We start from the raw sequence: 27,538 nt of genomic DNA on the forward strand, positions 1-27,538 counted from the left end.
TCTTGCTCTGAAGTCAACAACTTGCATACTTTGACTGCAAGCATTTCATTTCCTGCAGTGCCGTCTTGATCATCCATTTCATCTCGGGATGACATTTCTATGGATGGTAGTAATTTTCACAAAAAGGAAAATATGATAAATGCTAAAAACTACTGCAGAGCCACATAATTGTGTGTCAAGGTGATTCCCTAGCATGAGTTCGCTTTTTCATATTTCTTATTTGCTCCTAATGCATCTTCAGTAGGCATGCAAACTGTCAGCCATTTTAGTTAACGATCTCAATTTTGTATGTCAACCTGAATTCAGCTGGTTCTTTCCAGAGCAGTAATATTATCAGTCTTGTCTTGAGGAGGGAGGGGGCGGGCAAAGTCTCGTAAAATCATTCTTAAGCAATTGTAAAAAGGGACAGATTTCTACGCCTGATGAAGAATGGAAATACCTCAAATTTATTGTATAATTCTGCTTAATAAATTTACAAATATGCCATTATAAAAGCAAACATGTTACTCTTTCTAATTTGTTCTTGTATGTGTATGCACACGTGTCAGGAAATAAATATATTTCTTTCAGTTTTCCCCAAAATTATTTTGTCCAGACTGTCTATTGATTATTTTTAGTGGTTTGTTACTATAATATTGTACAACCACATAAATGTTCCAAAAGTGCTTTTTCAAGAGGCAATTGGACTTTCTTGTTTTTCTTTGAAGACATTTTGCTTCTCATCCAAGAATAGAAAGATTTATATTCCTTGCAAACAGTTGGTTATTTGCATTCTTTTAGAGAGTTGTTGAAGCCACTTGGAGGTTTATCTGTATCCTCACCTGAGTAGTGCAAATGGGTATGGAGCCTTCTTGGAACTGCTGAAGGGAAATGTCTTCAAAGAAAAAACAGAAAGTCCAGTTGCCTCTTGAAAAAACATCTTTGGGACAACCATGACCTGGATGTCTGAGAATCTCCCTAGACATTTTATTTATAGGAGAACAATCCACCATAAAAATTTTCAAATCAGTGAAAAGAAGAAAAGGTTCAAAAAAGTGTCAATGCCCTGAGTGCTGATCTTGAACAGACTTCTCCAACAATGCATTATGTGGTAGAAGTGAAGCTGCTGTTTCTGGATTTCTCAACCAATAGTAAATGTACCCTCCAGGATTTTTGAGAATTAGTCTCAAACTGCCTTTGGATGATGCCAAAGTAGGGATCTTTAATTTTAAGGGGCTTTTCTAGATGTTTTCTTTGGCTTATGTCCTAAGACCATAACAAATTGTATTTTCCTTTATAAACAAGCACAACCACTATTCTTGTAAAATCATTTTAGTGCCTTCCCATCCATCTCTAAGATGAAACCATGCCCACATCCTGATTATGGCCTTTTTAAAACGTTCAGAGCAGTGGAATATTTAATGTGGGCTCATCCCATTTGAGAAGTTAATGCTATGATTTCTTGGTAACCACCTCTGTGAAACTTCCCACCCACCCCCCTCTTTGGGATCAAAATATGATATTTTGCCAAGGCATTGTAACTTCATCCTTTTCCTGTGACTATTAACATGTTCTTGCCTCCTATATTTACATCAACCCCTCTACACCTCCCCAGCTTCTGATATGCATTTGGTAACAATCAAGTTCTTATTTTAAGGACCCTGAAGATAAGGTATCTGTGAGTTCCACACTTGGGGTAATTGATCACATTTGTTTCCTGTGCATAGGTTAGAGTCCTCTGCCTCATTCTACTTGGAATGTTTCTCATTATCCTTTGCCTTGTTAGCCTGGTAGAAATGGTCTACCGTAGTGAGTGAAAACAGGATGATACTATTACAAACCGCATCTAATCACCAATGGCAGCCTGTCTCTTTCCCTGGGAACTTTAGTACACTTAAATGTCTTTTTGTGAAGCCTCCTATGGTTTGATGAATGTGATTAGGGGTGGGGGGAGAGACAACTTTATTCTGAGATTGTATATGTACAGGGATTCCAACTTTTCTTAATATCCTTGGTTAAAGTGAACAACCTATCAATTGATCTAAATAAAAATTTGCCTAAAGAGAGTTTCTTCTTTGTTTTTAATTTCTCCTGTCTCTTCAATCAATTCCGGAAGAGTAGTCCTTGCAGAAGTTGAGAATTTTGCATATATAGAGATACCAACTCTGATTCTAGATGCATGCCTTGCAAACTGTATTATGGATTAAAATTCCTGCATCACTCTGAAGAATGTACTTAGCATGGAAAGATGAATCCTTCTGCTACCCTTCAATCACAGCTTGATTGAATAATTAATCTCTTTTAAATACTGATACTGAGAATGAACCCCAAACCTGTCTTTGGTTTTTCAACAGCATGCTGTTCAGGAGAACTGGCCCAGTTTAGGAAACAATGATATTTAAAAAGCAGTTTGAAAACGTATGTCTCATTTTCTTTGCAATAATAAATAACTGACAGCAATTTATGGCAAATGCTTTAGAAATGGAAACAACATATACTGAGAAGTATGTTATAGTGTCCAGTTTTTGAAAGGGTCTGATTTATACCTGAATCTGTGTCACTGGAATCTAAATTCAGATTTAGATCAACTTCATGGACATGTCAATTTTAAGGTATATGTGCCCTTATCATCTTATTTGAAAACCGACTGCTTATTTCCCATATATTTCTTTCAAAATATATTTTAAAGTTTTGTAAATGTATGATAAAGGTAAAGGTAAAGGATCATCTCGCACATATGTACTAGTCTTTCCTGACTCTAGGGGGCAGTGCTCATCTCCGTTTCAAAGCCCAGGAGCCAGCGCTGTCCAAAGACGTCTCCTTAGTCATGTGGCCAGCATGACTAATTGCCAAAGACGCAGAGAACGCCATTACCTTCCCACCAAAGGTGGTCCCTATTTTTCTACTTGCATTTTTTATATGCTTTCAAACTGCTAGGCTGGCAGAAGCTGGGACAAATAACAGGAGCTCACCCTGTTACACAGCACTAGGGATTTGAACCGCTGAACTGACAACCTTTCAATCAACAAGCTCAGCATCTTAGCCACTGAGCCACCATGTCCCTAAAATACATTGATACAATTGACATTAAATACATTGATACAATTGACATTAGCACAACTTTCATAGTGAATGTTGGCTTTAACAGTTCTTAATTTAACAGACTTTAGATGTAATGTAATGTAATGTAAATTTGTGCTCAGATTTTACTCCTGAAATAATAGGCCAGTTGATCCTGAAGTCATTCCAGATGACTTATGTTAGTTATATAATCTGAGTAATTTATGGAATAAAGTAGTTGGTATTTCCATGTTGTTTACATAAATTTATATCCTTTGTGCCAATTTTCACTATTCACAAAATGGTTTTTATATCATTTCCATTCCATTTACAACAATTCTGCAAAAAATTTCAATTGCTCCAAAAGACATAAAAACAAATTATCTCTCACAAATCATTTACATTTGGATTTAGCAGACATTTGGATTTAATAGTTAATCCTACAAAGAATCTACTAAATTGAGCTTTACTTCAGGTACATATTTCAGTCTCCCATTATCATCTAGATTTTAGGGATCACAATTCTTGCCAGATTCTATTATTTCATCTAAATGTTGATAGCCAGGGCATGTGATGCTATATGTTCCCCTAGTTTTGAAGTTTATATGAAGAATTTATCTGCTTAATTAGTCCCAGTTGTTTATAGCTTAGATAAATCTAAATAGATAAATGGAGACCCTTATAGATCTCACAGACATTTAATTCAGGATATATTTTAGCAATCCCTAGAAATTGTCCCAACAAGCATTTGACCAACCATTTTCATGAAATGATAGCGGGATTCATCATATCCCTTCCTGTCTCTTTCTGATCTTACGAAGCCTTAAGACACAAACCCATAAATGATTTATTTCATCTCCTAATCCAAATAAACATTTAAATCAGGCAAAGAGCTGGTTTCAGAATATTCTTTGCCTCTCTATGTCAAGGGTATTTAACAAAGGAGACTACAGAGATATACAACATCTCTTTGCACACACAAAACGAAGGATTGCACTGGTCAGGTTTTTCCAGATAACCCCTTTTTTCATCTTAACGCTCAAACAATCACCTCACATTAAGCCACAATTTTACATCCATGTGTTGTAGAATAAGCCATTATTTGTTGGTTTAATATTTGGCACTCAGTCATAAACAAAGGCTTACAAAGCATAATGCTTGGGTTCCTTTGGCACATTGACACAGCCAAACCAACTATTTCATAACTTATTGGAACATGTGAATGCAGAGAGAAAATATACTGTACTGCAGTAGAGTGTAGGTGAGATTTGACTCCAAATCTCCAAATCGGAATAAAGGCCACGAAAAAGAAAGAAAATAGTAGAGTTGACAGTCTCTAATTAAGTACACTGAGAAGTTAGCATTTTAGTGGATTGTTTCCTGAATTCCACCATTCATATTGGAAGATGGAACGTTGTTTTGATATTGATTGATGAAGGTTGGATATTAAAAACTACGTACTTTATTCAAGAATAAACACTAACTCAATCGGAAACTTTTGAGAATTCTAGGAGTGGAATGGTCTGATATATAATGGAGTGGAAGAAAAGTATCTTCTTTGTCTTTGGAAGGGGAGTGGAGGTTTTAAGGAACGACTATGGATTATGATTTGTGCTAGATTTTAATTTTTGTTGTTAGTTTTATACCCTGTACTCGGTTCTCGGAAGTCCTGGGGGGTGGGGGGAGGAAGGGGAAGGGAGGGGGAGGGGGTAGAAAATGGATTGATAGTTAATGTACAAAGATGATTGAAGATGTATAATTAATGTAAGATCGGACCTGCCTGGTTACTACTTTAGAATGAAGGGAAAGAAGGAGTAGAAGAGAGAAGGAGGAAAGAGAAGAGGAGGAGGAGGAAAGGAAGGAAGGAAGAGGGGAAGAGGGAGAAGAAAGGAGTAGGGAGGAAAGAGGAGAGGATGTAGATAAGAGAGGGGGAGGATGGTTATGGAAAGTAGAAGAAGGTAAAGAAGGAGAGTAAAAGGAAAAGGAAGGGGGTGGTGACCGGGCAAACCCGATTAATTGTATATGAGGGTACATTAAATATGTTATTGGATATGTTATTGGATAAGAATGTCAAAATAAAACTTTTAAAAAAAAGAAAAAAGAAAAAAAAAAAAGAAAAAACTGTCTCCACAGTTGTAGACATGGATTCAGGCCCTGTTAGCTTTCATTCATTGTTTGAATACTTTTGTTAATTAGCATTAGGGCATAAGTGTTTTGAAAAATAGGAAGTGTGCTTCAGCCCCGTGCTATATTAGCAACAGCACAGCTGCAATTTTTAGTTTTTTTACATTTTTATTTTTACTTATAAATAACTTAATGCTTATGGACGAGTGTGTGTGTCCTCATAAAAATGGGATTCTTATTTGTATTTTGCTGAAAGTTGGGTTCTTTGATAGTGTGTTTGATGGGACTAAATAAAATGGGATGGGATAAAATAATTTAATAAACTAAATAAAATAAGATGGGATAAAAAAACATAAGACCAATCTCTCAGACATTTGTATGACACCAATTCTATTGAAATTCCAAAAGGTGCACTTTTTTTTGGCTATTCTCCCAGACTCTGGGCATGATAAGTCTTGTTATTTCTTATGATAGGGATTTTTAATGTATTCATATTATCTATATCTCTATTATATACTCTAGCTGAAAGATTTGGCAATTTTGAAGTCCACATGTTTTAAAGTTGCTAAAGTTAAAAAGTACCCAGAATCAGTTGGAGTCAGGCTTTTATTAAGTCTATATAGTAAGTAAACCAACAAATATGTTAAGAAATATTGTCGTAGTATACTGGGTTTTTTGCCTTCTTTTTAAGAAATCAGCTATACCTCCCATGCAGTTCCCCCAATGTAATTTTCCCCCTTTTATTTCATTTCTTCTGTGACAAAGTAGAAATCAAAATAATCACTGATTGATAACCTTTCCCAGATAATATAACTTCTGAAGAGTTACCACATTTTTCTTGGGCTTAATAAGGTCAGTGACATGAAAAGTTCCACCATTTCCTTCCCTATCATTAGCTTGAAATAACTTTTTTTTTAAAAAAACCTTTCTCTTCCACTAGATTTTGCCTAATTAGGAAGCTAATTTCCTCCCCTCTGCTGGGAGTCTTTTCATAGCAGAAAAAAACCCACTCATTGAAGAGTAAAATAAAATTGCTATGATTTCCTGGCTGATGTTCTTTATCTTAGTTGTTTTCATTATTCAACTCAGTGTCAACTTGTTCCACATTTGAAGAGATGGATTAGAATTAATCTTCCCCCAATATTACATCTTCCAGAAATGGCCATAATTTGGAAAAATGAATCAACCTTCCAAATATTTCAGAACTGAAACAATACTGGTTTTCTTCCAGTTTGAAGGAAACAAATACAATGTCAACAGAAAGTAGACTATTGATTCTGGCCACTTATATCTACTTTAATTTAGACAACAGTAAACAGAGGTTTTTTTTCAAATGCAGTCCTACTCAATCAGTCAGCAACATCTCTCAGAATTTCATATTGAAAGCATTTCAAATTTCCTTTCTAATTAAGCCTAAATTTTGTTGAGGTCATCATGTATGTATACTTGGGATTTCTCATCCAAATTCCAACCAAGCCAAATCCACTTATCTTCCAAGCCTACCCATGGTTAGCCCTATCTCTTACTAGTTAAAAATTGCTACATATACTACATTTAACGTTACCTGGTTTATAAAACATCTGCAAGAAAACAACCAAGCTCACAGAACACCAAGTTCAACTCTGATCTATGAACATTCTCTTTTATCGGTACATTACATACTTTCAAATTGTTAAAGCACAGTTTTTAGCCGTTAAGATTTCTTAGTTTTGATCTTTCAGTGTACAAAATCAAGGAGCTGTCTGTGGGAACTATGCACTGTAGCATAGCAAGCGAATACTCTTACATTAAACTGCATATATATTTGAATTGCCTTTCTAGTCCATCTGCAGAAGCTCAGACACCGGTTCGCCATTAATTCTAGTTTGAAATTCTGCAGAACAAGACACAGGAGTCAAATAATTACACTCCCCTGGAGTCTCGCCCCTTAGTGCGTCCACCTGTAGCCAGACTGAGATTGCCTCCCAGTGCAATGAATTAGCACTTTAAGCTGATTAGAACAGCTTGGCACAACTCTATTTTATTGACACAATGAAGAGAGGACAGAAAAGCGTCTGAAATGAGAAAATCATTTCCATGCTGACTGAATTAAAAGGATAAAAGTTCTCTTTGCATTTGTAGTGTTCAATTTGGGGGGGGGGGTTTGAGGTGAGGGGGTAGGAAGCCACTTAAAGAGATCACAATAGATCTGAGCAGACAGATGAAATAGTAAAACTTTAGAATGAGCGTGACAAGCAACTAAACCTATTTTAAATCATTTTGTCGTGTGCATAATTTCAGTCATTGTTTAGCTTCAGCCTTTTGGTAAAACAAATCAATAATAATGCATTATTTTTATTTGCTTAGATTACTTACATTACCTCTTTTTTAAAGAACATACTATATTGTTCTATAATAGGCTTGGCAGCAAACCTAAATTGGACTTAAACAAATGCTTCTTATGTTTCTTGGTTCACAGAAGTGAATTAATGTAGTTTAATATATGGATAGCAATAATACAAAAACATCTATTCCCAAGAAGGCTTAAATAGATTCTAAATCATGAACATTAGCTGACACTATTTAACAGAAAATAAACTAACTGAAACACAGTGTATCATGGAAATGTATGAGCCTGTGTCATTACCAAGAGTTATCTTATTAAATTTCAGTTTACTCTAACAATAATAGGAAAAGAAATATAGACAGTGAGGGATTCCTGTGTTTAATTTGTATAATTATTTTCAAAACAAATTTCATTCATGAGCTTCAAACTCAAAGCTATTTATCTCACTTTTTTAATGTAACTTTTTAAAAAAGTAATCCATTAAACATTTTACAATAAAACCATAATTATTTTGCAGTTATTTTAAATGCCACATTGTCCAGTAAAATTATCTTTTCCAGAAAACATTATTATAATGCATACTTATGTGAAAAAAAAATTACTCAGTATTGTTCTACTAAGAATTAACAAGCAATTTAAAGATATAAGTAAGTGTATATTGTTTGTCCAGATTTTTCTCAGTGAGTAAAGCCCTAAAATAAATTTAAATTAAATTAATAAAAAGTAAATTAAATGTTTATTGGCAAATCCATACAAAATAAAAAGCAGGAAAATTATTCCAATTTTTCTCCCTGATTTTTCTACAACTTTATGGCAACAATCAGTCTGAACCTAATTATTATCTAATTACAATTTTATCTTTAGCATAAATGTTACTTTAATTTGGGTTTCCCCTTTTCTTGGTTAGATTTCTTCAGCCCTAATTGACCAGATGTGCTATTAATAGAAACAATATTAAAATATTGTTTAAATATTAAATACTATTTAATATTTAAATATTAAAAACATATTTTGTTTTTATATGAAACAAAACAGCAAAAGCTATAGAGAATTGTTGCAAAAATATACAAAAGAAAAGTATATAGAATCGTAATGGTTTGAGTAATAGTTGTACAAATATATTCATAAAGCAGCTTAATTAAACAAAGAATACTTATCTAAAGAATCACTTAAAATCCAAGCCTATGGTAAAAAAGCATATTAAAATGCGTAACATTTCTAAAAGAACTATCCCACCTTTAAAAGTGCACAAGGTTGGAAAAAGCAATTTTATTTTATTTTTTAAATTATATTCCTCATTTTTATTATAAGAAATAAATTTAGCATTAGCCTCCATGTGTTTCAGAATCAAAGGACGAACTAATTTGGAGAAGCCATTTTTCATTCCACTTAAATATAACCAGTTTCCCCTTTTTAGGAGACCTGGCTCCAATATGTCCCATGTTTTAGAAATGTTAATGTGGAAATCCCAGTAAAGTTTTCACTTTCTGAAAGGTTGGCTGACACAGCATTTGGTTAACAGTCATACCGTGAAACCTTGAACTAGATTCCCATTGTAGAAACATTACTGATAGCCACATCACCCTCGAGATGGAGAAAATGCAAGGTTAAGTGTTCAAGATCATATAGTGGGTGACAAAATAGAAATTACTCCAAAAGGTTATTTCTCCCTTCTTCCCCCCCCCCCACTTCTGATGGACTAGGCTAAGCAGCAAAGATATAAAAAGCATGAATAGAAAGCATTGGGATATTTTAACAAATTCAACGTAGTGTAACTTTGCTGACAGCTTGTCACATTTCACTGAGTCTTGATCTGGAATCCTGTGATAACATCTGCATTCATTCAGGGTGAAAAGCTTGGCTTATGAGGGAGGGAGAGGGGAAGGGGAGGGAGGGGGAACAGAGAGAAAGAGAGAGAGGGAGGGAGGAAGGAAGGAAGGAAGAAGAAAACAGAGAAAGAGAGAGAGAAAGAGAGAGAGGGAAAGAAAGAAAGAAAGAAAGAAAGAAAGAAAGAAAGAAAGAAAGAAAGAAAGAAAGAAAGTCCTACCATACAAAATTTTAGTAATTCTGACATGTCATCTGAATTTTTTTTGAATCACTAAACACTTTTGGAACCCTGGTTCCTATTATCATCTCTTCATTTCTATAGTCAGCAATGCTGGAAAAAAAACCCCTTAAAATCTGAAGACAAGGTACTGGCTGGCAGCTTTCTTCTTCTTGTTGTCTAATCCTCCAGCCCTCATTCATGCTCACTGTTAATCTCTTAAGGCATTATAAAACTGTTAGACAAAGAAATGTGAATACCTCTGCTCTCTGCAAGAATGGGAGGAAACCAAGGAGAATCTGGATCATGCTAAGCTTTTCTTTGCTGCCCAGAAACGATAAACTTAAATCGATTGCATCACATTTTTTATAATTCTCAGACACTGTTGGAACACAGGGGAACAGTAAGCATCAGCAAGACTGGAGAGAGGAAAGACTATTTCAGCATTTTTAGCCAGATCTCTGCCATGCAAAATCACAATCAGTGCATTTGAGTTTTAATCCACTCATTAGTGACTCAACTTTATGGTTTAATTTTGATGGCTCTGCAAATCGTCACGTCTCGTTATAAATTCTTGCCATGCAAGGACTTAAGGAAAGATGTCTTAGCCTTGGACAATGATAAAGCTGGTCATCAGCAAATGGTTACAGGTAGTCCTTGATTACTAACCACTCATTCAGCAACCATTCAATGTTACGACACTGATGACTGGACCTTGAACCTGTGGCTGTCACATTTTCCCTGCAGTGATGTGATGGTGAAGTGACCTTTACAACAGTTGTAGCATCTCCTGTTCACATAATTCTCAATTTCAACCTTCACAGCCTTCACAGCCATCTTCCAACAAGCAAAGCCAATAAGAAGTCACACATCACCATCACATGACATCATACCTAATGACTCCATGGTGAGTAGAACAAAAGCTTTGCCATTCTTGGCAGTGATGGTGGTTGATATTTCATGTGTAGTGCATTGGTTCAGGGCTATTGGGTTGATGCGCAAGCAAGCTCATGCAAAACAAAAACCCACACAACCTGACTCTTTAAGTTTTTGGTAGCACAGCTGTCATCACACATGTCCCAAAAACCTGCCTGCGAATGGCAGAGCCCTCAGGAACAGCATAAAAAGAACAATATTTCACAACCATCAGTTAAGAGGGTCTCCTTTCAGCTGAATGTGATGGAATAAAACATTAATGAGTGATAAATGCTGCATTTCATGCTTCTGAACTTTCAAAGCAGGGATGAGACATTTGCAGACAGCTCTCAAGCCCCCTAAAAATTCATCACTGAAATCATCCATTAATGCAACCAATGCGATTTTTCTTTGAGAGCAAAAAAAGTCAAGTAGGGATGTTCCAAAGATGCTTTTTTCAAGAAGCAACTGAACTTTCTGTTTTTTCTTTAAAGACATTTTAATTCTCATCCAAGAAGCTTCTTCAGTTTCACTTCTTGGATGAGAAGCATAAGGGCCCGGGTGTGGCTCAGGCTGTAAGAAGCCTGTTATTAAACACAGCTGCCTGCAATTACTGCAGGTTCTAGTCCCACCAGGCCCAAGGTTGACTCAGCCTTCCATCCTTTATAAGGTAGGTAAAATGAGGACCCAGATTGTTGGGGGGGCAATAAGTTGACTTTGTATATAAATATACAAATAGAATGAGACTATTGCCTTACACAATGTAAGCCGCCCTGAGTCTTCGGAGAAGGGCGGGATATAAATGTAAAAAAAAAAAAAAGCAAAATGTCTTCAAAGAAAAACCAGACAGTCCAGCTGCCTCTTGAAAAAGCACCTTTGGGACAACCATGACCTGGATGAGTGACAGTCTCTACAGACATAAAGTAGAGATGCTATGCTAAACTTCAATAGGCAACACACATTTTTAACACGTAATAAAAAGACTATATGTTATATTTCCTTTAGGAAGCACACGTTGTATACATAAAAGAAATACAAATGATTTGACGAGAACTGAAAACTCCATTTCTGTCATATTTGGTGGCCATGCCTTTGCTGCTTCACACCATCCAGAAAGATGGTTTTCAAAGAAAGAGGCAGTCCTAAGCCCCTCCCTCCTAAAAGATATCTGCTTCTTGTTTAAGTTGTTGGGATCACCATGGGCATCTGCAAGGAACAAGGGAGCAAATGACAAAAACGAACGCTACAATTAATACCATTTTATCAGTAGTTGGCATGGAAATATGTAAGGTTGACCTTTGCTCAATGACACTGCCATGAGTTAATTTATCAGCATCCCAGGTTCTTGCATATATTCCTACTGATCACTGCACACAAATATAGACACGGTGTTCTTATACACAGAGCTTACAACTTTAAACTAACGAAGACCTATTCTTATTCACATGCACTGCCATCCTATGGAGGCTACGCGAAGCGCCACAGGAAACCAGATTTTTGGTTGTGAGATGGAAAAATTATAGGGCATTGTGCTAAATCAGGGGTGTCAAATTCGCAGCGTCACAGCACATCATGTGATGTATCATAACTTTTTTTCCCCTTCACTAAACCAGGTGCGGGCATGGCCAGCACATGACGCATCAGGACACGGGCCACGAGTTTCACAGCCCTGTGCTAGATGGTATCACAAAAGTCCATGAGCTACAATGTAAAATGCACAAGAGTTGCCACAGAAAAGGAGAACAATACCAATCCTTCAGCGCTTTCTATGGAACCAAAATGCCAAGGCCAAACTCCGACAGAAAAAAGTAATGACCAAAGCCACTGTTAGGGAGTCATTGCTAACTGGCCAAACAAGAGGTCCAGATTTGCCTCTCCTAAAGAATGTCACACTTTCCCAGTACATATTTGTGCTCTGTCTCTTCACTGTTTGTTGAGCCATCAAAACACACCTTTGTTTCATTTTGCATTCAGTTTTCACCTCTGACCTAAGGAACTAGTGGTAGTCTTCCTGAACTTTATTGCCTGTTAATAGACTGTGGGCTCTCTTTTCACGGTTACAGAAATCCAAAGAAAAGACATTTAATTAAAGGCTCACAAAGCCCACATCTGAAAAGCGAAGTCAGTGTGCTATTTTTAAAAAAAAGAAAGAAAGGAAGGAAGGGAAAAAGAATATTATCTTTAAGGTGCTTTTGATATTCTACAAGTTTATGCCACCCTTTCAGCAAATAAGAAAGACAGCACTGATTTAATTATCTTTCCAAGGAACAATAGCATAACAAACTGAATAGCACCAAATGATTGATCTGAATCATTCATCTTCCCTTTCCATCTATCTACACATTTTGTTTCTCTTAAGGTGTCAGGCTGATGTCCATGTCACAGAGCAGTTCAGGGCTTTCATCAAACACATGATCTTTCCTGCCCACCATTTTATGAGGCACGGATATACATACATATATATATGTGTGTGTGTGTGTTTAGGTCTTTGGTTATTCGGGTTTTCTCCCGCGTAAAATTGGAAGTGTCTTGGCGACGTTTCGACGAAGTCTCATTCGTCATCTTCAGGCTTCAGCTTCGTGCTTCTGGGAGCAACATTGCTCCCATTGCTTCCAATTTCTGGAGAAAACCGAATAACCAAAGACCTACATACAAACACCGTGAAAACCTCAGAAAACACATATATATATATATATATATATATATATATATATATATGTTTTCTGAGGTTTTCGGTGTTTGTATGTAGGTCTTGGTTATTCGGGTTTTCTCCCGCGTAAAATTGGAAGTGTCTTGGCGACGTTTCGAAGTCTCATTCGTCATCTTCAGGCTTCAACTTCGTGCTGAATATATATATATATATATATATATATATATATATATATAATATAATATATATAATATAATATAATATATATAATATAATATATTATATTATATAATATATTATAATATAATATAATATATTATATATAATATAATATAATATAATATAATATATATATATATACACACACATTCATATTTCTTTGTTTATAAATGCTAATAGCCACATTGATTCATTTCCCACCTTCTTTCTCCTTTAGATACAGATTGAGGGTTTTGTTGCTGTTGTTTAATCAAAGGTAGCCTGAATATTTATTCTTTTTCTTATTGTTTTGAGAGCTGAACAAATATCGTAACCTCCCAAAGATTCTGTTTCACTTAGGGGACGACTTTATCATTACCATATGTTCATGCAGATATTATTTTGTATTAAGAGGCATTATCTGAGAGGGGCTAGCAGCAACCTTGAAAAAAATCCACAAATGCCTTAAATTCTATTTTATAAAGAACTTGATAATCATTTTGAACACCTTCTTTTCTCTCCCTCTTTTGACAAGAGCAATAAACTCTGCTTAGTACAGACAGGCATTGAATATTCCAAGTCAACTACGTTGCTTAAGGAAACATGCTCAAACAATCAGCTTTTGACAGCTGCATCTCCTGTTATTTACAATGGCCATCACAGTAATAACTCACTATTTCTATATTAATAAGGCAGTGAAATTTATTATGATGGTATTGAAAAGTTATTAAGTACTGCATCCCAAGTGACAAAGTGCCACAGCACTGTCACTATCCAAAAGCAGTTGCCCATCCATCACCAGCCATTCCAGATGGTCTTGCATCTTTATCGCTCCCAGGTTGGTGACATCACCTGTTCACCCCCTCAAAATTGATGATGAAAGCAAACAGATCTATCTTACTTACATTTACCAAATCAATTTAATTTTACAGGCTGTGGCTTAGTGACATATTGACTGTTTTCCTTAATGGCATCTACTGTACTTAAAGCAAGGAACTCATCTTTGAATCCTGGCTTGCAATGTGTCCTTTCATAATAAATTTTTTTATCATGCATTTATTTAATGGGAAAAATTATGTCTTGGTGTTACTGTTCTTTAATTCAGTTTTTCCTTCCTTCCTTCCTTCCTTCCTTCCTTCCTTCCTTCCTTCCTTCCTTCCTTCCTTCCTTTTCAAATTTTGTATCTTCCTAAATGATAGCTAAACAATATAATTTTCTTTTAAAAGAATGTCAAGCAAATTAGATCTTCCGCCATCTTTTTATTGACTGTATCTTTTTCTTTCCTGTTACCTTGAGAATCCACTTTAAAAATAGGTATAAACTTAGCTACACACTTAAAAACAAGATCATTCATAAAGGCATAAAAATTGTACTAACTTCACCCCCCCTTGCCAGATTATAACTGGAATTTAACCCCATCCATTGCTGTTATTTATCCCCCCCAAAAGCATCTGGTAGAACAGATAACAATTCTCACAAGAGACAGTTCCAGTGTGAAAGGTATTGCCGCTATCCTTCATTATTGCTGTAATCGCAAAAGCAACAACAGCACTTGGACATATATACCACTCCACAGTATTTTATAGCACTCTCTAAGAGTTTACATATTGTCCCCAATAATCTGGGTCCTCATTTTACCAACCTCAGAAGAATGAAAGTCTGAGTCAACCTTGAGCCAGTGAGAATCGAACTGCTGCAGTCAGCCGAATTAGCCTCAATACTACATTCTAACCACTGCACCACCACAGCTCTGTAATTCTAGTTCAGCTAATGCAACTGAATGGAGGGAAAAATATATAAGAAAGTACTATTTTATCCAGGATATGGTGAAGCAATGAGATTCAGTCTACTGCAGGAATCTTACACTGTCCTGCAATTTGAATGGGAAGGACGATAAATTCTTGGATGATGAATCCTAGTCTTGATGAATATATATTGTCCATATGGAACAGAATGCTGAGCTAATAGGCCACTGGACTCATCCTATGTTCAATTATCTGCCTGTTTATCTACCAGCTCCATTCTTGCTTCACATCTTGAAACAACACAGCCTGAGAAGCATGAAGAGACGAGAACCCAAGGAAAGGAGAAATGGTTGCCTATCTCAGCCTGCATCATGCCTGTCAACCTTTAAGACCATAATAGAAAACATCTTCCTCTTCTCCAGTACTAAGGGGAGGGGACTGAGAAAGATGTTTTGTGTGCACCACTCCCTGAAATGCCTTCATTCCCAATTTCCCTCAGGATTTTTTGAGAAAGGAAAATGCTAGATGTGACTGTGGGTTGCCTTGCTGCATATCAAAAACTAAGAGAAAAAAAGAGCAGCTACCTGGAAGGGAGAAGAGCAAGTTATGAGTTGCGAATACAAAGCAGGAGAAAAGGAAAATGATGAGGGTGCTCGGTGTCATTTCCCTTCAATGACCATTGCTTTGTTTTGTTTTCATGCATGTAATGAGTTTGATGCGTTGGGGGCCCTCCAGAGCCTCTCTTCTCCAAGAACAGTTTAGAGTGTACAGCAAAAAAGACAATGTGCATTTTCCTGGAATGGTTCTCTTAGCTTAACCCCAATTTCTCTTCCCTCCATAACTCTCCAAAGGCAACAAGGAAGCTTTACAACTACTCTAGCCAAGCCCTCCCCAAACCAGCATTTAAGTATTGAGAAAAGAGGAGTGTTTGGGAGCTTGATTAGCTAGAAGGACAGGGGGAAAAAAACTAGCTCTCCCATCCCATCAGGAGTACCATATTTCCTGTAATCTGTGTAATCAGAGACAAAATATTTAGTCCAACTCTTTCACTGAAAAATAAAAAGATCTAAATCATACATCAGGGAACATAGTTCAATATGTCAGTATGACCCAGGGGGTTTCAATTAGCCTTTGAACGTGTATATACATATTATGTTTTGCTTCTGCTGTTTACACATTGCTATAATTTATAATTTGAGGGTTGGCTGTGAGAAAGGCTTGACGTTTTGCCCTAGTCTAGAAAACTAGTAGCAAGGCAAAACATATTACAATCCAACTGTAATATATAATAATTAGGATATGAAAGAAAGCTACAAGTCATCAAACAGATGATAGATCCCATTCTTTCATACAATTTTTTCTCATTCCGGTGGTTCCCGCCAAAGTTAAGTTTTCAGTAGACTCTCATTAGGAATAGCAAACATGATAAATACCACTAGCAATCTGAGTTGGCTGTTTCAAATGATTCATCCTTACTCATTTTTAATGTGATGTACTAATCTCAATATTCATTAGTAAATTAAATGTATTGTTTACACCTCTACCAAATGCTATAATAATTCTAAGTAATTCTATTCTCACATTTACTAAAGTGACAGAAGGTCCATTTTTTCTAATCATCCCCACTAGAGGCATGAATTATTCTTGGAAGTTCCATCCTATTCTTTACTTTTATGCATTCAGTTACCACTTCATACATGATTTGTATTATAACCCGGCGTTTGAAAGCACAACCAAGAAAAAAGAGGTAACATTGGATTAGCTCTGCATATAACATAACATAACATAACATAACATAACATAACATAACATAACATAACATAACATAACATAACATAACATAACATAACATAACATAACATAACATAACATCAGAGTTGGAAGGGACCTTGGAGGCCTTCTAGTCCAACCCCCTGCCCAGGCAGGAAACCCTACACCACCTCAGTCAGATGGTTATCCAACATTTTCTTAAAAATTTCCAGTGTTGGAGCATTCACAACTTCTGAAGGCAAGTCGTTCCACTTATTAATTGTTCTAACTATCAGGAAATTTCTCCTTAGTTCTAAGTTGCTTCTTTCTTTGATCAGTTTCCACCCATTGCTTCTTGTTCTACCTCAGATGCTTTGGAGAACAGCCCGACTCCCTCTTCTTTGTGGCAGCCCCTGAGATATTGGAACACAGCTATCATGTCTCCCCTAGTCCTTCTTTTTGTTAAACTAGACATACCCAATTCCTGCAACCGTTCTTCATATATTTTATCCTCCAGTCCCCTAATCATCTTTGTTGCTCTTCTCTGCGCTCTTTCTAGAGTCTCAAAAGATGACTTCATCTTTTTTCAGATGACAAAAGATATAAAGATGACTTCATATCAATATAGCATTTTAAAACAATTATTAAAATTGAATCAATATTCAATAATTAGCAAAGGTAGACAATATGATAAGAATTATACTCAGAATATAAAATTTACAATGCATTTTATTTAATAGCAATATCACTTAAATTTATATATCGCTTTATAATGCTTTAAAACCCTCTCTAAGCACTTTACGGTTTTAAACGTGATCTATTTTGCTAATTTGTTATAGTATAATATATCATTTTAAAAAAATTGGAGCAATTTTCTCTTAGTGTAATATTTGCAATAAAGGTAATATTTATCTTCCATTAGTTTTTCCATTGTTCTATAACAATTCTCCTGTCTATAGTCTATGTCCATTTGATAACCATCCATTTATAATAAAATTTATTTTTATTTTATTTTATTTTATTAAATTTTTATACCGCCCTTCTCCCGAAGGACTCAGGGCGGTGTACAGCCAAAGTAAAAACAAAGATATATACAGTTTAAAACAACAATTAAAAAGAGCAAATTTTAAAGGCCGATTATTAAAATTTAAATTAAAAAGTTAAAAAATATTAAAACCCCAATTAAAATACATCACTAATTATGCCAGTCCCGCTTTAATGAATAAATATGTTTTGAGCTCACGACGGAAGGTCCGAAGATCGGGCACTTGACGCAGACCGGGGGGAAGTTCATTCCAGAGCGTCACTGCCCCCACAGAGAAGGCCCTACTCCTGGGGGCCGCCAGCCGACACTGTTTGGCGGACGGCACCCTGAGGAGACCCTCTCTGTGCGAGCGTACGGGTCGGTGGGAGGCAAAAGGTAACAGCAGGCGGTCTCGTAAGTACCCGGGTCCTTTGACATGTTCAGTTTCTGAGTCATATTCATTAGCAAGTTATAAATAAGCGTAATATTTTAGATGTTAAACACATAGAATGAACAAGTGATATATTAGTGGATCGAATGGATATTCAGACACATAATAGAATATTGGTATACCATTATCCCAAAGTCAAAAGAATGGAGATATTTCTTAATAAATACGTGACACGTTTAAAAGTGGAATTTGCAAATACACATAATGAAAACCAACTGGGATTCTCAACTGGTTAGGCTTCCCTGTTGATAGGACACTGGGTGACAAGTTAAAATCTTAGGACTTGAAAATATTTGATGCAATAATATTGATATTAGACAAAGGTTAGGATTCTACTTTATAATATATCGGAATTAGATTTTTTTTTAAAAAAATGTTCAGATACCCGTAAATTCATTTTCATTTTCATTCAAATTCATTTCTGATCCTTGGTTTATGGCAGGAGGGGAGTGAGGGAATCATTGATAGACATCCATCACAAAAGTCACTTAAAAACTAAAAGTTATTATTCTCTTTAAACTATAGCACTTCTTATTAGATTCTTAAGCAGATGTAGCCACCTAGCAGGCAATCCAACTGTGCTTAACCTCTCTGTATTTATTTATTTTTATTTATTTTATTAGATTAGGACTCAGGGCGGTGTACAGCCATGATAAAAATAAACAATGTACAATTAAAAATAAATTAAAAAACTTATTATACAGTTTGGCCGAGAAATTTAAAATATATAAAATCTAAAAAAACCCAATTTAAAACTTTAAAACTTTAAATTTAAAATCTAGACGATTTAAGAAAGCCCCGCGCGAAAAAACAAATATGTTTTCAGTTCGCGGCGAAAGGTCCAAAAGTCCGATATTTGGCGTAAACCAGGGGTAAGTTCATTCCAAAGAGTAGGAGCCCCCACAGAGAAGGATCTTCCCCTGGGGGCCGCCAGCCGACATTGTTTGGCGGACGGCACCCTGAGAAGTCCCTCTCTGTGTCAGCGTACGGGTCGGTGGGAGGCATGAGGTAGCGGCAGGCGGTCCCATAAGTACCCAGGCCCCAAGCCATTGAGCGCTTTAAAGGTGGTAACCAGAACCTTGAAATGCACCCGAAAGGCAACAGGTAGCCAGTGCAGTCTGCGCAGGAGAGGTGTTACGTGGGAGCTATGTGGAACTCCCTCTATCACCCGCGCAGCTGCATTCTGGACCAACTGAAGCCTCCGAGTGCATCTCAAGGGGAGCCCCATGTAGAGAGCATTGCAATAATCCAGGCGAGAGGTAACGAGAGCATGAGTGACTGTGCATAGGGCATCCCAATCAAGGAAGGGGCGCAATTGGCGAACCAGGCGAACCTGGTGAAAGGCTCTCCTGGAGACGGCCGCTAAATGATCTTCAAACGACAGCCGTGCATCCAGGAGAACACCCAAGTTGCGCACTCCCTCCTTTGGGGCCAATAACTCGTCCCCAACAGTCAGCTGCGGCTGCAGCTGACTGTATCGGGGTGCAGGCATCCACAGCCACTCAGTCTTGGAGGGATTGAGCCTGAGCCTGTTTCTCCCCATCCAGACCCGTACGGCCTCCAGACACTGGGACAGCATTTCAACAGCTTCGTTGGGGTGGCCCGGGGTGGAAAAGTACAGCTGAGTATCATCAGCGTACAGCTGATATCTCACCCCGAAGCCACTGATGATCTCGCCCAATGGCTTCATATAGATGTTGAACAGGAGGGGCGAGAGAATCGACCCCTGCGGCACCCCACAAGTAAGGTGCCTCGCGGTTGACCTCTGCCCTCCTGTCAACACCGTCTGCGACCGGTCGGAGAGATAGGAGGAGAACCACCGATAAACGGTGCCTCCCACTCCCAACCCCCCCAACCGGCGCAGCAGGATACCATGGTCGATGGTATCAAAAGCCACTGAGAGATCTAACAGGACCAGGGCAGAGGAATAACCCCTGTCTCTGGCCCTCCAGAGATCATCCACCAATGCGACCAAAGCTGTCTCCGTGCTGTATCCGGGTCGGAAGCCGGACTGGAACGGGTCTAGATAGACAGCTTCATCCAGGTACTGGGGTAGCTGCCGTGCCACGGCACTCTCTACAACCTTCGCAATAAAGCGAAGGTTGGAGACCGTACGATAATTGCCTAAAATAGCTGGATCCAGGGAAGGCTTCTTGAAGAGGGGTCTCACCACCGCCTCCTTCAAGGCGGCAGGGAAAACTCCCTCCAACAAAGAAGCGTTGATAATCCCCTGGAGCCAGCCTCGTGTCACTTCCCGGGAGGCCAGCACCAGCCAGGAAGGGCACGGGTCCAGTAAACATGTCGTGGTGTGCAGCCTCCCCAGCAGCCTGTCCACGTCCTCGGGAGCCACAGGGTCAAACTCATCCCAAACAATCTCCACAAGACACGACTCCGCCCTCTCACCTGGATCATCCCAATTTCGGTCCAAGCCATCCCGGAGCTGAACGATTTTGTCGTATAGATAACCACTAAACTCCTCGGCACGTCCCTGCAATGGGTCATCCCGCACCTCCTGATGTAGGAGGGAGCGGGTCACCCGAAACAGGGCGGCCGGGCGGTTATCTGCCGACGCAATGAGGGTGGAAGCGTAAGAACGCTTCGCCTCCCTCATTGCCACTAGGTAGGTCCTAGAATAAGACCTAACTAGTGTTCGGTCAGCTTCGGAACAGCTGGACCTCCAGACACTCTCTAGGCATCTTCTCCGGCATTTCATCTCCCTCAGCCCCTCGGAGAACCAAGGGGCTGGCCGAGATCTATGCCGGGTCAGAGGCCGCAAGGGCACGACACGGTCCAAAGCTCCAGCCGCAGCCCGTTCCCAGTTCTTCAGCCGTGCCGTGGGCCAGGTCCTCAGGAAATGGCCCAAGCTCCATCAGGAACCTCTCCGGGTCCATCAGGCACCTGGGACGGAACCAACGCATTGGTTCCGTCTCCCTGCAGTGGTGGGTAGCAGTCCAAAAATCTAGGCGAAGGAGAAAATGATCTGACCATGACACCGGTACTGTTTCTAACTTATCTAATTCCAGATCATTTAACCACTGTCCAGAGATATAAATTAAGTCCAGTGTGCCTCCCCCTGTGTGCATAGGGCCATCAATTACTTGAATCAGGTCCAAGGCCGTCATGGAAGCCTGGAACTCCCGAGCCGCCGTCGATGACAAGCCCGTCGATGGCAAATTAAAGTCCCCCATGACTATAAGTCTGGGGGTCTCAACCGCCACCCCGGCGAGCACCTCCAACAACTCGGGTAGGGCTGTAGTCATGCAGCAAGGAGCCAGGTACGTGATCAACAAGCCCAATTGATTCCGATGGCCCCACTTCACAAAGAGGGATTCACAACCGGCAATCTGAGGTACAGTGGCCTCCCTCGGCTCTAGACTTTCCCTTATAACAACCGCTACCCCCCCACCCCTACCTTGGGCTCTCGGATGATGAAATGCTCGGAAACCTGGCGGGCATAACTCCACGAGGGGAACCCCCCCCTCCGGGCCCAACCAGGTCTCCGTAATGCCCATAAGGTCCGCGGCTTCCCCCTGAATAAGATCGCAGATCAGGGGGGCCTTATTGACCACGGACCGAGCGTTACATAACATCAACTGGAGACCAAGGCCTAGTCATCTGTGGCCTAGTCATCAAGATCTATGAATAACCAAAGAACAGGTATTATTGAATATGATTTCTGTGGTAAGAATAGGGCCTTTTCTTTCTGCCTCCCTATTCTACTCTGAAATACAGATCAAATTGGATGCCAGTTGGCTATTCCTGGATCAGCAAATTGACAGAACACAAATTATATCCTTTTCCGAAGATGCATTCAGACAGATTAAAAGGTAAAAAAAAAAATGTGCTAGTAGAAATGCTCTATATCAAGAGTGTCAAATTCATGTCATCATGGCGGCATCACGTGATGTATCGGGACTATTTTCCCCTTCGCTAAACCAGGCGTGGGCATGGCCAACATGCGACACATACGGCCTGTGGGCCAGGAGTTTAACAGCCCTGCTCTATATCTATCTTAATAGCCTGGGGCACATTGTCAAATGTTATTCATATTATTTAACTAAATAATTAAATGCAATTATCTCTATTAAACATATTTCACTTTTACTAGAGCATTTTTGGCTTCGTGTTTCCTTCATGTTATATTTCTTCTGTTTTCACTTTTCTAATTTTCAGCCAAAGCAGTCACATCCTCGTGTTAATCCTAAACCACTGGAGATAACTAGGAATCCATAAACACGGCTGAGAAACCACAGAACGGGAGAAATCAAAATTTTGAACAAGCTGAGCAAATCCTTATGTCTATGTGTATACAAATATAGGCAAATTATAGGAGTACTAGGGAAATATCTGCCAGTTAATGCATTTCCTAAAAGATTGTTCCCATGTTACGGAGTCCTGAAGTGAAATTGTATTTATGAATAATTAGCTGTTTTTGTTTTGGAAAAAAAAATAGCTGGCATTTGTTTACAATCTGATTTCTTTCTTGATTAGAAAACCGACAGCTCTCTTTTTCCCATGCTTGATTCAATGGACATTTAGCTTGCTGGCAAAATACTAAACCATAATGACAAACTGCAAAAAAGCTTGACCTCTGACTTTGTCCAATAACCTTTTGTTCGATTTGTGCTTTAGTCAACCAATATCTGATTAGATGATGCTTGGCTTTGGACTCAGGAACTAAGATAAAATTCAGATTTATAGCTTTTCGTTCAAGTTCCTCCACAGCCCTTTAATTATGACCTGACCATAAGTATGTCACAACTTTTTATTTTAACCCATAACCTATTTTAAAAAGCTGAAGCTGACAAGCACAATACATTGCCTTGATTTTGCAAATATATATTGGCCAAATCTACCCAAAATCACGACTGGTTTATTATGTAGACAGAATATTGGCCGATGCAAAAACTTTGGCATAGTGGCTTCTTCTTTTCAATGTACAGCCCCAGCAACTTTTTAAACTGCTGTCTTTTTCTCCACGAAACATTTTGCCGAGACACCATTTTATTTTCATTACCTACCAGTTTTAAGAAGAATCCTTCAAATAATCAATATTCTCTGTATTACTCTCTATTTACAACTTGTAAAACAAGGTTCATTCTTCTGCAAACTCTAGGTCCTGCTGTAATGTGCACTACAAATATGATTACACACTTTGTACTGTATATGTCAAGCATGGATCTCAACTAGTTTCAGTATCCCATTTTTACCTCAGAGGCTCGTATCTCTCGTCCCATCAGCCTCATGCTTTGCCTCCAGGAAATCAACCAGTTCATATGAAACTTTCCTTGTGAAATAAGAGGTGATATGCTTGAGAAGACATGACCTTCCTGACTCTCACTGAAGCACAAAAAATAAAGTGATAAAGAGCCACCTTGTGGCTTTTCTGCAAATACAAAAGAGTTGGGAGGGGAGAGGTTTAAGCATAATTTTCTCTCTTTCACAACTCTATTTTAAAAGTGAATCAGAGGAATTAATAGACAGCCCTGATGAGTAAGAGGCTTCACTGTTTTATCAGTGGCAACAATTAAGTATAGAAAAATACATAAGGAATTCCTTCCTTCCTTCCTTCCTTCCTTCCTTCCTCCCTCCCTCCCTCCCTCCCTTCCTTCCTTCATTCCTTCCTTCCTTCCTTCCTTCCTTCCCAGGCTGACCATCCCAGTACCTCTAAGTGCTTTAGAGAGCTTTTCTGAGGCTCTTGTGAGGCTCTTAAAAGTTGCTCAGGATATAAAAAAAATAGATTGTCTGATATCAAAAGTCAAAGCTAAGCCTGGTTGTTACATTTGAAGGCCTGGCATGATAGTAGCTGGGGCCAATTCATGATATGGAGAAAAGATGAACCAACTCAGGATATGCTGTTGTGGCTTGACAAGCCATTGGACCAGGAAGAAAGGATTACTAAATCTTTATTTGCATAAGGAGAAGGATGTCATTTTAATGGATGGCTTTTCTTTCACAAAATACTATGGTCAGAAATACCATAATACTTCTGTTGCTATGTTAGAAACATGGGAAAAAATTTGGGTGAGGAATGTTAAATTCACGCAAGCACAAAATTTAAGAGAAAATTTTAATAAAATGTTTTATAGATGGCATTTAGATCCTAAAAAACTGTCATGTATGTATCCAAATGTGAAAGCAAAATGTTTGAGATGTGATTGTGAGGATGCTACCTATTATCATATATGGTGGACTTGCAAAAAAGTTAAAGCCTTTTGGATTAAAATATGGTGGATTATGCAGAACATTTTGAAAAAGAAGATCAAGTTTGTTCCACAGTTCTTTTTATTAGGAATAATCTCAGATTGCACTGTTATAGAGACAAAACTGATTCTGAATTTAATAACTGCTGCAAGATTATTGATTGCACAATATTGGAAGAAAGAAGACTTACCTACAATTGGAGAATGGATTAGTAAAGTATCAAATTTAGCAGAAATGGCAAAAATTTCTGCCTACTTGAAAGACTGTACACAAGAAAAATATATATTGGAATGGAGGAAGTGGATTGATTATATTCAAAATAAGTATCAGATTAAAAAATATCAATTAGTTTTTGAGTGAAGTTAGGAATTATTATGTATTAGTTTAAGAAAGAAGGGAATTGATAGTGTGATGGTGTGAAATGGAATATGTTTTATGTTATATTTTAGATTATGTTTGTTAGTTACAATACCCTGTATTCTGTTCTGGGAAGTCTCGGGGAGGGAGGCGGGGAAGGGGAAGACTATAAATTGATTGGTTGCCATTGTACAGGAATAATAGTAGAATTAAACAAGTTGGAATGGTGTAATGTCGGGACTGCTCGGCAAACACTCCCGAAGGGAAAGGGTAAGGGAAGAGGAGTAGAGAAGGAAGAAAGTAGGTAGGTAGGTGGGTAGGGAGGAAAGAAGGGAGGGAGAAGAAAGGATAGGAGGAGGAGAAGAAGGAGAAGATAGAGGGTTAGAAAGGATGGTAGTGAGAAGTGGGAAAGAGGAGGGGAAGTAGGAAAGCGAGGAGAAGGTGGTGGGGGAAGTTTAAGAAGGATGAGAAGGGAAGAAAGGATTAAAGGGGGGAGTGGCAGTCGAGCAGCCCTGACTGAGTATAATTTGAGTATAGGACTGATTGTTGGATAAGTGATTGTATTGTACACTGGTCAAATTGTGGGAATTATTATGGAAAAATAAAAAATTTTTGCAAAAAAAAAAAATACTTCTGTTGCTGTTCATAGTTGCTAGAAGAGATCACCAACCCTGAGGAACTATAGCAGGGGTGACTATTCTTTCACGCTAAAAGATTCTGAATAATTCCTGAAAATAAAAGAATCTGCCTCTTCTCTATTGTGAGCTGTGGATAAGCTTACTATTATATCTTGGAGAATATTTCCCCCCATCATATTCACCTTTTTTAAAGGCTTTTCAAAAAATATTTCGTTGACCACATTCTAATAATTACATGCACAGATTATATACCAAAATCTTCATTGTGTTAATTAAAATTTTCAAATAACAACTCATTCTTTTCCTGTGAAAAATTCATCACCAACAGAAATCAGCAAAAAAAACAAAAAACCAAACAAACTCCAAACTGTCAAAGCAAATTATGTTGTGATCATTTTTTCTTGTATTCTGATATTCAGCCCAACAGAGATATTTGAGTCTGTAACCCAGAAGTTATTTTCTCTTTTCCAAAAGGTTATATTAGCAGTAAAGAATTCTGCTTTTTGATTCAAAGTATACAGCGTTACCTCTGGGAAGACAGGCAGAAGAGAAATAGAATGCATAGTAAAAATAACAAGAGTATTGATAACAGACAGTTAACTGATAATAAACTACAATGACAGATGTTTTCCTACCTCCCATCCATTATTGGTGTTTTTAAGACTTTGTTGATGTTCTCCTACATATGGTCCAAATCTTTCGCCTACTTCAATCTTCTGTTTTGTCCATATCCCTAATCCGGCTCCAGGTATATTTGACTCTCGAAGCTCAAACTCTGATGGGATTGGGATGTCATCAGGAATATATATTTGAGCTTTATAAGGAGATCCCTCCTTTGGTGTGAAGGTTTCACTTGAGGTTGCTGGAGAAGATCGTTCACAGATACTGAGTGACAAAGTGCTTGGCTCTCCATCATTTTCAGGAATTTCTTCTACTGGGATTTCAGGGAAACTCTGATAGAAACCTTCATCTGAAAAGGAGTCAAAACATCAAGAGCAAGATGACAAGATGTGCTTGAAAATTAATTTTAGCGTTATCCCTCTAAAATTGTATAACACCCCAATATTTTGTTTAGTAACTGTTCATAATTATTGTTTCATAGGTATGTGTGGTTCTCAAGATATATTGAATCCCATTATCCATCAAGATAGTCAGCATAGCCTACAGTGATGGATAAGAACATTTAGAATCCAACAAAATTGCCCATTCCTGTCTTAGTAGAAAGCATTCTATTCCTGAGAGTTAGCCAATCATTGACATCAGTGATTCAGATGGGACATTTGTGATTGGCCAACTCTCAGGAACATCATGAATATGTAGTAGATGGTATAGAAGAGTCAACTCCCACCATGGCACAGCATTTGACAGTACATAGCCTGAAAAATTTAGCCTTGAAATTCATTCAATATAATTCCCCTGTAATGGAAATCTCTTGGAAGCTGAGATATGCAATATACTTCCCAGCATGTACTTATATTTAAGGGAGTGTCTTATTATAGAGTTGTTATTTGTTTTACATTCATGTAATGACATAACTCATACATAACTATAAGACAAAATTAAAAATTAGAAGGAAAAGGATGTGTAAATAAATATGCAAATGTTTTACCAAAAACGCCTGCTAGAATACAGCACTCTTTAAAGCAGGGGTCTCCAACCTTGGTCCCTTTAAGACTTGTGGACTTCAACTCCCAGAGTCCCTCAGCCAGCAAAGCTTCTGGGAGTTGAAGTCCACAAGTCTTAAAGGGACCAAGGTTGGAGACCCCTGCTTTAAAGCATAGACAAGGGGATCAGACAAACCTGTTTTGACAAGCTAGCCTTCAGCTGGGAACTGCAATTAAAATACCCTCTCTATTTGGCCCACTAATTGCACTTCTATTGATGAAAAGATTCCAGAAACTGAGGATAGATTTGTAGTCCTCTATAGCAGAACACCCTTCTCCAAATATCATCATTTTAAATCCAAAAGAGGTTCAGGAAACAAAAGACAAGCCAGTTGAGCAGAAGAAAAAAAATAGACTAAAATAGTTTGTCCCATCAACTACAGACATAGATCTCTGCATAAAGTCCATTA

The 27,538-nt window shown here is 38.0% G+C and overlaps 1 protein-coding gene across 6 annotated transcripts in view; it reads right to left on the bottom strand.

Moving 5' to 3' along the window:
- The window catches only part of MECOM (MDS1 and EVI1 complex locus), a 628,368-nt gene that overhangs the window by 303,028 nt on the left and 297,802 nt on the right, over positions 1 to 27,538 (bottom strand). For 2 of the 6 annotated variants that reach the window (XM_058188237.1, XM_058188235.1), the window contains exon 1: positions 26,100 to 26,429. Coding sequence is in view for 1 of the 6 variants with exons in the window: in XM_058188236.1 (XP_058044219.1) it covers positions 26,100 to 26,434 (335 nt within the window). In the remaining 5 variants the exon portion in view is untranslated. Of the gene's footprint in view, positions 1 to 26,099; positions 26,435 to 27,538 lie in introns of those variants that run through there. The other 4 variants (XM_058188238.1, XM_058188236.1, XM_058188245.1 and 1 more) reach the window with 4 other exon arrangements.

Source organism: Ahaetulla prasina, chromosome 6 (assembly GCF_028640845.1).
Source record: "Ahaetulla prasina isolate Xishuangbanna chromosome 6, ASM2864084v1, whole genome shotgun sequence".
Taxonomy (NCBI): Eukaryota; Metazoa; Chordata; class Lepidosauria; order Squamata; family Colubridae; genus Ahaetulla; species Ahaetulla prasina.